This window comes from Aythya ferina (genome assembly GCF_964211825.1).
Source record: "Aythya ferina genome assembly, chromosome: 2".
Classification (NCBI taxonomy): Eukaryota; Metazoa; Chordata; class Aves; order Anseriformes; family Anatidae; genus Aythya; species Aythya ferina.
In genome coordinates, this window is record NC_140297.1 from 51086562 (window position 1) to 51098594 (window position 12033).

Here is a 12033-nt window from a genome sequence, read left to right on the forward strand (position 1 = left end):
TTCAAGATAGAAAAGTAGAATATTACTAAGCATTTTCAAAATCTTGCGTCTAACTCCCCTCTACTTTAACTACACCCTGAAAAAGACTGAGGAAGACAGTAGGTAAAGATGCGCACACAAAAACTTCTTCCACCTGCAGAAACAAATTAGTTAATCCAGTAATCAGACAAAACATGGGATTAATTTCCTTGAGAAACACTATTTATACACTGAAAATAAGTCCTAATTAACTGAAAAAGAAAGCTTTGTCCTGATAGAAGGCACTTTGGACAATTGCTTGCAGCAAAACGTTAGAAGGGAAAGTGGGAGAAGAATAATATTGCTACCCTGTAAGAGAGTGAAACCAGCCAGGAGGAATGGAAAAGGATAATGAATACTCACATCCACTGAATGTTGTTTTTGGATTTTTTCTTAATGAGATGGATGCCTTCCAGTACATTGGTGATATCGTAAATCCTCCTTTTTTGCACCTTGAGGACCTCTGCCGCTCTGTTCAAATCTAGGACCCCATCAGGAGATTGGCTCAGCAACTGAATGAACTTCTTTGTAAGAAGTCCAAGTGATGTATCATACCGAGTCTTTTCTGAAGGAGATTTTGGAGCTTGGAGAGAGAAGAAGAAAAAAAAAAAAAAGACAAATCAATTTTCTCATTGGTTCCAAAGGTAGTATCCAGAAATGAAAGGATGCATATTACAGACATTTCTTTCATATTAACTAAAGAAATCTCTCAAACTTCTGCACTGACACAACTTACCACTGGGTATTTATTTGTATTTCAAGATGTACTTTTCCAAAAATCACAGGTACATGAGCAAATACGTGTATTTTTTTAAATGCAAATATTTCCATTAGTCTGACGGTTACATATAGCAATATTCTACTTTGGCTTTCACTATGTGAATTCTTAATAGTATTTTTAGTATCTATTTATCCTGGCAGCAATACCAAAAATCCCCCTATGACTCTCCTTCATCCGGCTGATAGCCAGCTTTCATCATGGTTTGATTTTCCCCTCTTGTAAGATAAGTGTTTCACATGCAATTGAGCAGGACTTAGGTGTACTTCAGTGGGTGAACAAAATGACAGATTCTGTCAGTGCCAGACTCCACGATTTACAAAATGCTCAAGTGAATTAGATGAGATTGACATGAGATGCAATTTATAATCATAATTTCTCCATAAGCAAACAATGCTCAAACAGGGCAAGAGCATCCATTTCTTTTAAATGAGAAGTCAGCAAACGGCTTCAATCTTATAATTCGCTGCTTTCACAGACAAGTGTAGCATCAATATGTTTAATAGATGAGTTTTTAAGAGTTTAAATATATGGATCAGAATAATTTCTAATTCTGAACGTTCAAGGCCTTTGTGTCAAGGGAAATAAGCCAGACATTATTAGAAGCCTGCTGGGTTAAAAGTTTCCCTGTGGTATGATCATCACTGTTAGCAAAACCTTTATTGTACTTCTCAAACCTTTCACTTGCTTTAGGTTAAGTGAAATACTGCACAGGATGGGTCTTAGGCTGATCTGGTGGTCATTTCCATATTTTCAAGATTCAGGTCTCACACTTAATTGAGGAAGTCAGTCTAAACTGAAATCCCACCTGAAAGTAAAATTTTAGACTGCCACGAAATATTTTTAAGAATATGATGGCTTTTCAGTGAAAACCAATTCATTGCCTGCTTGCAAAGAAAGCCACCTGTACCACGTTCTTTGGGAGATTCAAGGCTTGTTTGTACTGGGAAATGGAGGAAGTCATCTCAGTTAAGTGGCATTGTGCATTTAGAGCACAGTGTGGGTTTTGTTGTTGTTGGTTTTGGTTGGTTGGTTTCTAAATTTGGGGGTTAGGGAAAAATAAGAGGATCAGCATAAGAATGGCAAGAGGCTACTTGACCCCCCACCTCAAATGGCATGTGTTCCTGCTCATGCAGCAACAAAGTCCTCTACACAGCCTTATCAACACTGCAGCAGTATCCTGTGATCTGAATGGTATATTGAGCTTCTGTGAGAATGCACTTCAATTTAAAACAGACACTAAACAGTGGCAGCAATAATCTAGCTGTATTGCAGGGAGAGAAGACAGATCAGAGGCCACAGACAGCACTGAACATTTAACATTGCTGAAGCACAACTACCGTTCTTTGCAAATCCCTGCCTGGGGAAATGAGCCCTGCCAATCACCTGCCATAACTTTAGTCATTGAAGAAGTGACTTCCCTGATTAGTCTTGCCTCATAACTGATTTGATCCCATCATAATACTCTGATTCTTCAGTATCTACCTCTCCTAAGAGTACCCAGCTAGATGCCCTTGGCTGAAGATGGTTCCTGGACCAAAGAAGCTGCAGGCTGCCCAGCCTGCAGCAGGACAAATCCAGCAGCCAGGAGCCTCTGCAGCCTCTCAGCAGCTCTCCACCGACCACGCAGCATGTTGCCTGGCTGCGTGCTTGAGTTTGCTGCACGTGCATCCAGGTGAGGACAGCAACACACACTCTCTTCTACCTGGGTGATGCAGCACCTTGTACTGGTTTGCTTTGATCTCAAGCTAGGAAAATTGAAAACCCTGTGCCATATAGCGTATTACAAATTCCCTTACTTTTTGGACTATCTGGACTTCTTGTTGCCGCTCTTCCTTTCCCCTTTGGAGTCTTTAGTCCTTCAGCAAGGTACTGGTGGCCACTTTCTCCTAGCTCCAGCCTTCGTTTTGCCTGTTAAAGAAACAAGAAGTGTTAAGCAGTGTATTTCACATTATCTAACAGCATACTGGGGCAACGGGAAAGGCAGAGAGCAGTGACCTTTTCAGAGCAAGGCACTATTTCCACACAGGTTCTTAACTCTCATTCATCATGAGGGAATCTGACTATTTACTGTAATCCTAAAATGGATTAATTTCACTAAACATTTCACTGACAAAGGCTAGACTGACAGATTTGTTCGGAAAATTCAGCAGATTTTTAGATTTTAAAAGCTACGTAACAGTCCAGTGCAGACTTTCTTAAATACATATGAAACATTTCTACCTTCACGAGTTGAGAATGTTTCAGTAAGAAAACCAAAGACAATCTCTCAAGCATGTGTATACACACACACACACACACACACACATATATATATATATATATATATATATACACACACAGAGCTACACTTCTACTGAAGTATTAGTAGTATTGCAAGCTAAGTTCTTTCTCCATTTGAAAGGATGGCTTTGAGTGGACCGGTTCCAGTAAGTCCCAACATTATCAATCTTCCATCTATTACATTCTACACATAACAAGAGCAGCATTGGACAACTGTTCTCTGCATGTCAGCAATTTTTGTCTTTGTTGAAAGCACAACTGCTACATTTATTTCACATTAACTTGCAGGTTTGCATTAAAGCTACCTACAGAAAAGCCAGGCGGAGCATGAGCAGTATCAGAAAGATGATGCCTGAAGATCAGCTGAATGTTCATACAGCTCAAAGGCAAGCTGTATACGACACTTTGAATTAAACAACAACAAAAGAAGAAACTACTGAACTATGTAACACACAGACAAACTGCAATGAAAACTACTACCAATATGAATTCTGTTCCTAGACAGAAATCCAATCTGCTATCTTTGGAGACAATTCAGTATTCTGCCATATGCCTCAAGTTACTGAAATTTAATCTGCGGATGTTTGTTATCCTAACAATAGAAAGAACATTACCTGGGAAGATAGAGAAGAAAAGAAGAAAAAGAAGTTCTATGTCAAACAAAATTTAAACAAATAACTGTTTCTAAAGAATGCTGTTTATCCAATTAGGTTGAATAATTCAGAGTATTTTATTTGCTTGCTCTTTAGACTTGTTGCAGAGTTGCATCATATTCCTCAGTGAAACAAAAATAATACATTTTGTTATGGATTTGTAGCCAGCTATTTCTGTACTGGACAGTTAGTTTCCGCATTTTCCTTTGGATCTGTGACCTACAGAAGGCTCTAAATACTTTACATGCATTTGGTTTTGGATAGCTGGCATCTTTTTGCTGGACTCCATTTGCAAACCTCAAACTTATTAAAAGGCGAGTTAAAGCAGATGAAGCTCTTATAAACCCACAGGATAACAGCATGTGCAGAGCGCTCAAGCCACTCTTCTCTGTTTTGTGCAAAAGGGTGAGGGACCAAATCATCAATGACAGGGCTAAACTGAGCTACCTGCATCCTTCCAGCCAGCACGGGCACCACGCTCCTGCCCTCAGGTGGCCCATCAGCGGCCAGCTTCTAAAGGCATGAAACAGCTCTGTTTGTCTCCTTAAAACATCAGCTCTGTAATCCAAGGACACAGATTTTAAAAAGGTCAATTGCCGACAAATGCATCCAGCTAATATGTTAGATGATGTAATTGGATTAAATTAAGATTACAGCTATTCCACAGGGAAAAATACTTTTCATGCTTTAAAAAAAAAAAAAAAAGTATTTTTCCAGTCTCAGAACTCAGAGAAAAGGAAGGAGGGGTGAAAATGGAACAATTCAGGGCGTGGGAATACCAGGCCAAAGGGATACAATTAAAGATAAAAGAGAATCTCAAAACCAGGTGTGAGAAGGAGGGGAAATGCTAAAGACTAAAAATTCAGAGATTTGTAGCAACTCTATCCATCAGAATTAAAACTCAGGTTTGGACTACACATCAAAACTTTCTGTCTGAACTTGTTTTGCAACACATTAGCAGTATTTTGCCCCTGCTTTTGTGGTTAAGCACAACTTTCTTCTGTGAACTTCAAATAATCAGGTTTAGCAGTCAGAGAACATAAACAGCATCCTTTGGGCTTGTGCTGCCGTGCACAACCGTCTGTGTATGTTTGGGGGTGTTGCAAACAACATGATCCTGATGGTCTCACTATAGAGAGAGATACAGAGCAAAACATTGTAGAAGAATTTAAAATAGCGTAGTGAAGTTACCAAGAAGCAATTTTAGGAAACATTTTGGAATGTTTAATTTCTGGCCAGATGTTGCACGTCACTCAGCAAGTACTTTCTTCCCCTTCCTGTTTTACAAACTTCATAATTGATAAGATCCAGGACTGAAATCGTACAGTCTCTTGCTTTCTTTTTCCCCAACTTACAGACCAAAGATTTTCTAGTGCCTTTTTGTTGCCCTAGAGTTTCTGGGTGACTCGCATTTTTTCCCTCCCATCTCAAAAATTATTCATAGCGCTTTCTGATACCAGAATTCCCCCCTGAGAAATCTCAAGATCTACGTTCAGCAAGCAGAAGAATCAATAACCCTGCTAAAAATCTCAATTAGCATAACTTATTTCTCCTAGAGCACTATACTCATTATTTGCATTATTTGCACAAATTTGCATTATTTGTATTCATTTGTGCTGCTTGATCAATTGTAGCACGCAAAATCTTCTGATGCAGTATGTGGGACCTGATCAGAAGTACCAAGCCAAGCAACACCAGCACAAAGCATCGCAATGAGAGAGAAAGATAGGAAGCACAGGCACCAAGAACTTTCCAGTGACAGAAAACTTGAATGCAATAAATGGAAGTCAGATTACTCAGGAGGACTGTAAAAGGATCATAAAGTACAGAGGGCAATGAGCCAGGTAAAGCCAGAAATTGAAACATCCAGCAAGAGACGTGAAAGTACAAGAAAGCATGCTATTCCTCTGAACCAAACACCTACCTAACCCCTTGGTAGGGATACAGAAAGTTTCCATCAACTGTTTTGACGCCATTTCTTCTTCCAGTACTACAAGCAACTGCTGCTATGGATACAACTATGGATCCACTGCTCAGTGCAGACCACTAGAAACAGGTGGCACCTCAAGTCTACCTGTTACGCTCTTTTAGCTTCAGTCCTTAAAAGAAACAACCAAACCAAACCAGGTAACTACCACAATTAACCTCTGAGACAAAATTGCAAGGTCTTCAAAGAACACTTGTCCTTATAAGAAAATAGAAGCTTACTCAGATAAGTTGAGTATTTTCAAGTAGGCAGTCCCTGATACAATTCACTTCACAATACTGAGACAGTCTGAGAGATTAACTTGTAGGAAAAGGCTGGAGGCAGGTATGCTTACAAAAGACCAGAAAAAGTGTAATTTATCGTAAATTGAAAAAAAGGGGTGGAGAAAAGGTGCAATCAGGTGCAATCCATACCCCATCCCCTTCATGGGCCACTCTGACTCAGAGCCAGCTGGCTGTAAGGGGCCACTGCCTGCAGACCACCTCTTCGTCTGCGCCCTCCCTCCATCCCTGCAGACCCCTGGTGCCATCAGCGCCCGACTGCAGGGCCCTCCTCAGCCTCCACGGGGAGCTGGCTCAAGGGGTCACAACCAGCAGAACAGTAACGCTCCTCCAAAACAGAGCAAAGAGTTTTTGCTTGGCCCTGGTAGGTGACTTGGTGCAGGGCTGAGTGGGAGCAACGGGCACCTCTTGTCCCTCTTGGCATTTCAGTGGCTTCACTTTCATGTCACACAGCAGTCTCCTTCAGTTCTTGGGGAAAGAAACTGGCACCAATTTTAAGAAGTCGGAGTGCTGGTTACCTTGTGAGAGCAGAAGAGAGAGCAAAGTGCTAAGCATTAGGGAACAGCCAGCACGGGGTTTTGTGAAGACAGCAGAGGAGGAAGCGCAGTGCTGGGTAACAGCTAGCATTGGCTTTTGGAGGCTGAGCTGTGTGAAACCAAAGCCTCATTTTCTTAGAGAGGGTTTGTGGGGAGAAGCAGTAAAATGTCATCTTATTCTTTCCAGTGATAACACCATGAGGCGTAACTTTGCCAAACTATGCAAGTTGAATTTTTTCCTGCTAGATGTCTCCCTCAGCTTTATTACTGGACACCAAAGAGTTGCACAGTCTACAGGAGACAGACCTAAGGAAAATTACATCACTTGCATTATCCTCTGGAAACCCTTTGTCTGAAATATTCCTACACCCATTATGCTTTTGAGCAGGTGCATGACATTTCACAGAAGGATGATCTCAGTCAGACGTATGGCTTTCTATTCCCTGAAAATCCCAAATTTACAAACACTTGGAAAAGTGCAGTCAATACCCTTTCAAAATAAACATGAACGGTCCAATTTCATTTCAGACTACGAGTGCCACAGCTCTTGGTCCTGACCAGGACATCTCCCAGGAGGTCCCATCCAAGGCAGGATGTATCTAATTCCCCTTCTTTAATATATCCTAGCAGGCCATCAGGATATATTAAGGAAGCAGCAGTCTCATTTCATTACAAAAGGACAAAAGTTGAACCCAGAATAAGAGGAAAATTAAACTGGGACAAAGTCTGCTGAGATGGGGGCAGAAGATTAAATAACTTACTCCAAGAAACCAGGATTAGGAGCTGCAAAGCGATACCAGTTTGGGGTTGTCTGGGTAGGGTAAAGAGGAAGATTAGGAATGACCAAGCATGGTGAGGAGTAAGCTGCGTGCACTACGCGATTGCTGCTGGTGAGCTTGGAAGCAAGTCAGAGAAATGTGTCTGAGTGCTCAGCTGGGTCTCTGCTGGTGTCTCAGAGCGAGGACTACAGCGAGCAGGTTAAGTTAGGGCAGACGACTAAGCCTCGTGTCATTTCTAGGAGATATTACAATTGCTAAGGGCAGATAAAATGGCAGCTGTTCTGGATGTTACCACAATGCTGATATTAGCGGGGAGGGGATCCAAGCCTATCCAGAGAGCACAGATAAATTTTGGCTGCAGTGAGAAAGCCTAAGCACAGCCACTTTAACAATCCTCATCCACTTTCCATAGGCATTCTTTCACAATTTCAGAATTAAGCAATCACTTAAAACACATTTTAAAAGCAGAGGTTCTGAGGCATGAATTCGAGAAAGTTGTTCCAGAGGTTAGGAGCTGCAAAGAAGAAAGCAAGCATCTTACTTGAGAAGGTAAATTAAGCAGGAGCTTGAAGAGGAAGGAATATAAGAGAAGAATCAGAGAAAAAAGACACCTCAGGGTAAACGCACAGAAATATTCATAAGCTAAGAAAATTTCTCTTCCACTGAATGAAGAGATGCAGAGTGTGCTTTTTGAACATGTTCAAATTAACCTACTGTGGTATGCAGAGAGCCCTGAGTGCCTGCCAGAGGCCGTACCAAGCTAAGGGCATAGCAAACAGTATGCTTTAATACCAGGAGAGACCAAAAAATGAGAAAAGGGGCAAAAAGGAAAGCAGAAGAGCTCTCAGCAGGAAAGTGGCTGAGCTCTGCAGAGCAGCTCACAAGTGAGGTCAGCAAAAAGATGCAAGAGGACTATCAGAGTGCTGCGTTCAGGCTCCTAGTGACAACTCCTTGGTTTGGACCTATTTTTGTTGAGCAACAATCAGCTAAGTTTGCAATCCAAGCCCCTGGAAGGGAGAGGGATTTCAGTTATCCATGAAGAAATATTTACCCCAAAGGTCTACACAGTTACCATTAATTTGTACCATGCTACCCTTAGTTTCCAGAGCAAATTCTGACAGTGTAAAACCATAAAAGGGCATTTCAGAAAAGAACTGGGAAGAAAAAGGAATAGATTGAAATTAAACTAACTGAATGTAAAAAAAAAAAAAATCACAAACAAAAAAACCCACAACCCTTAAATTATGCTCTTAAAAAGGAGATTCTGAAAGTCCTTTCAAATCCCTCCCAAAATATTCCTTCTCTGTCAAAAGTATGCATTCCCATACTACCCTACACAGAAGAGCAAGAACGGCGCTTTAATGAAAATATAACCTCAAAATTACATTTCATACATTGCCCATTCACTGGGCTGAGGTAAAAGCATATAGAAAGATACATAAAAACAGTGCCTTTAAAATCGAATACATTATAAAACCAATGTAAGGAAGAACAGTAGTTTGCAATATTGCTACTTATTTAACTGTATTACTAGTTGAGTGACAAGCAGCTGGTATTTAAAGTAACATTAAAAAAAAAAAAACATCTTAAATCAAGTGAATGTGGTTTTAAAAATTGCCCTAATAAATCTATTCTAACACAAAAGCCTCAAATTTTCTTATTGGAAAATAGCAACTGGAATAAAAAAGAAAAGAATCCCTTCCACAACTCCAATTTTTGTTTCCTAAACTATCAGCCTATTGGGTATCACGTTTTATAGTTCTGACTGAGATAAATACTAAGGGGACTTTCTTCTAATATTCATCTACATTAAAAACCAAAACAAAAGAAATGACTGTGAAGCTGAATAAATGTTTGCTTTTAATATAGATAAGCACTAGGAGAAAGTCTCCTATGTATGTCTTAATTAGGTTTACAATTCAGTAAGAGGCACCTCACATAATTATCAAACTACATTCATCTGCAGTCCATACTCACTATGCATTTGACCCTGACAGCTGAAGGCTGATAGTGTTACACACTGGTGAAGCTTCTTCCAAAGGCCTTAATAAGCCATCCTACTTCCATCGATTTTCAATTTTCGTGATTCCCAGAGAAGTATCAGGGGTATCAAGGAAGCCACGAACTGTAAGCACTTAAACACCAAACCATAAGACTTATATTTAGCTCAAAAAATTCAAATGTGGGTGGCTAAGTTTCAGCTGCAGATCCTTGTTTGAAAGTAGGATACAAGCCAGGAGAACCTAGCAATGGCTTTCAGTTCTCAGGTTGAATTATGCAGAGGTTGCTGCCAGAGAAAAAGTATGCAAGTATCATGACTGCCTCCCAGTTATTACTGCAGAACATCATACAATGCCATTTTAACACCCACTGAAATGAATACATTAGCTCTCAGATATGCTCAGCAGTTGCAGCGCAGACAGCTCATGCCTGCAGTAGCTGCAGCGTGCAGTAACACCCTGCACCTCGTCCTGATGTGGTAGCTCACGCTGCTCACCTCTTGGTCTTGTCTGAACAGAAGAACATTTTCAACCACTTGTAAATGAAACAAAATGACTTTAACCAAACCAAAAAAGTAGTGAAACATAGCAATGAAAAGTAGCATTCTTCCCCTAGACCTACAGCTGGTCATTTTTCCTGAAGGAGGATTATAATCTCGGGGCACTACTGAGCTTTGATTCTCACTTTGATGCCTTGTAGGCAGCTGACCTACCATAAGGTCAAGGTATCTTGCATTCACCACTGTTAATAAAACTAAGTTAAGTGAACAACCCATCTGAAGTTGTTAATTTTCTGCTTACTCATCAGTCTTTAGTGCCACAGGATCAGCCTATGCAGTGTCAGGCTTGCGCTCAGTATATTAGCCACTGCTAAAACATTCATCACCTTCCCCCACAGTGGTGCAGCACTTTGTATCTTCTTTGCACGAAATTGGGAAGGACAATACAGTGATTAAGCAAGAAATAAACCAAAGCGTAAACCATGTTTCATGCCTCAGACCAACAGAATTACACCTATGCTGCATAGGAAATGAATCATCTGAAATCTTTCTATTGCAATTTTTTTCCGCCAAATATGAAACAATTACTTGTGACTGGAAGCAATGGCTTTGCACTGCGCTGAGCTTGAAGACTTCAGTTACGAACTCATGTTGAAATGAGAAAAGTTATTTTCAGGAAACTGCACCCAGTTTTCATCTCAACTGCTTAACTGCCCAAGGTGAGGAGCTCACAAGTCTCTGAGTAATCCTGAAAATGGCCCGATGTGAAAGCTACTCCTTCATCCCAACAGCTGCTAGAGACCCAGCTGCACTCGCTTGGTTGACGTGGAAGCTCTAGAGACAAAACTTCCAGAAAATGTACTGATGGACAGCCATGACTTATTGCAGACACAGAACAGACAGACCAGGGTCTCGTGGGGGAATCCTGACTGTAGGCTTTGGGGTGGGTGGGTGCAGCCAGACACCCACTGCTGCTCCCATGGCTAGGCCGTGGTGGCAAGGCCGGCCCTTGGCCTCCAGCAAGCTTTAACGTCAACACAGCCCTACAAACTGGTGTCAAAGCTGCCAGCCGCTTGTGGGTCTTTGTTCCTAGAAACACACCTTCAGCAAGACTGCTGCCTTCAGGCCTCAACCTGGCCCTACAAACTGGTGTCAAAGCTGCTGGCCGCTTGTGGGCCCTGTTCCCAGAAACACACCTTCAGCAAGGCTGCTGCCTTCCAGACCAGAGCTGAGGGGTTTTCAGTTGCAGATCATGTCAGTAATTTCTCACCACAGACATCCTTTGAAGAAAAACAAGTCTGTCATAAAACAGGCCTGCCACTAAACTTTAAAACTGACAGCAAGCAGGTGGGGGGGCCGGACATGACTGACGACAGAGCAGCAGCAAGAGAGCCGGTGCAATTTCTTTTGATTACGTATCTGTGCAACAATTACACTGACATACTCTTATGGTTTCCACATTAGCCAGCAAGATAAAAGTAAACCAAGTAAGAAATTGTTAGTTCAGATTCACACAGTGTGTGGATGTGGCACCAGCTCTACAGCCGTCTGAAGAGCTGCTTGCAGTATTTCAGCCCATTACTTTGAACTTTGACTGGTGAGACCAGAACTGAAGTGGAACAAGGGAAATACATCTTCAGTATCACTCTAAAGCTGGCCCAGAGAAAAATAATTGTGAAGCAATTGGCATTAAAATATACTCTGCAGAGATTGTGATATCTTTTGTATTTAAGGTCATTTAAAAGTATTTTTTCTCTGTTAAAAGTCATTAACTTCAAAGTGAGACTGTGATTGGATTAGTTCCATCAAGTGGCTTCCACCCTACTTGCAGAAATTAGCACAGCTACTTTGAAAAGAAAACTTTTCAAACACTATCAGTTGTCTAATCAAATTGTCTCCTGAACAAACAAGCCCTGGGAGTGGTTAGAAAGGACATTAAGAGTTAGATAATAAGGTAGGATGAACTTCTTTGGAGGAAATTCCAGGAAATGCTATAAAGTATCAGGTATATATGTAAAAACTAATGTAGTTCTGAAATACTGGGCATATATGTTAACATAGTAATCAGGACAAGACTTAGCCTTTATTTACAGAACACTGATGTAGAATACAGTCATAAAAGTCTCTAGGATGACAGAATTAATGAGATTTAACACTTACAAAGCGAAGATGCTCGCTACACTCCACAGGAAAGAGGAAGGAGCATTCCCCTAGCCAC

At 41.0% G+C, this 12033-nt stretch overlaps 1 protein-coding gene across 4 annotated transcripts in view; it reads right to left on the minus strand.

Annotated features, from left to right (window-relative positions):
- E2F3 (E2F transcription factor 3) overlaps positions 1 to 12033 on the minus strand; it is a 43950-nt gene that overhangs the window by 8996 nt on the left and 22921 nt on the right. For all 4 annotated transcript variants that reach the window (XM_084508323.1, XM_084508322.1, XM_084508325.1 and 1 more), the window contains 2 exons: positions 2596 to 2707; positions 382 to 601 (listed from right to left, as the gene is read on the minus strand). In XM_084508323.1, coding sequence (XP_084364449.1) covers positions 382 to 601; positions 2596 to 2707 — 332 coding nt within the window. The remainder of the gene's footprint in view (positions 1 to 381; positions 602 to 2595; positions 2708 to 12033) is intronic.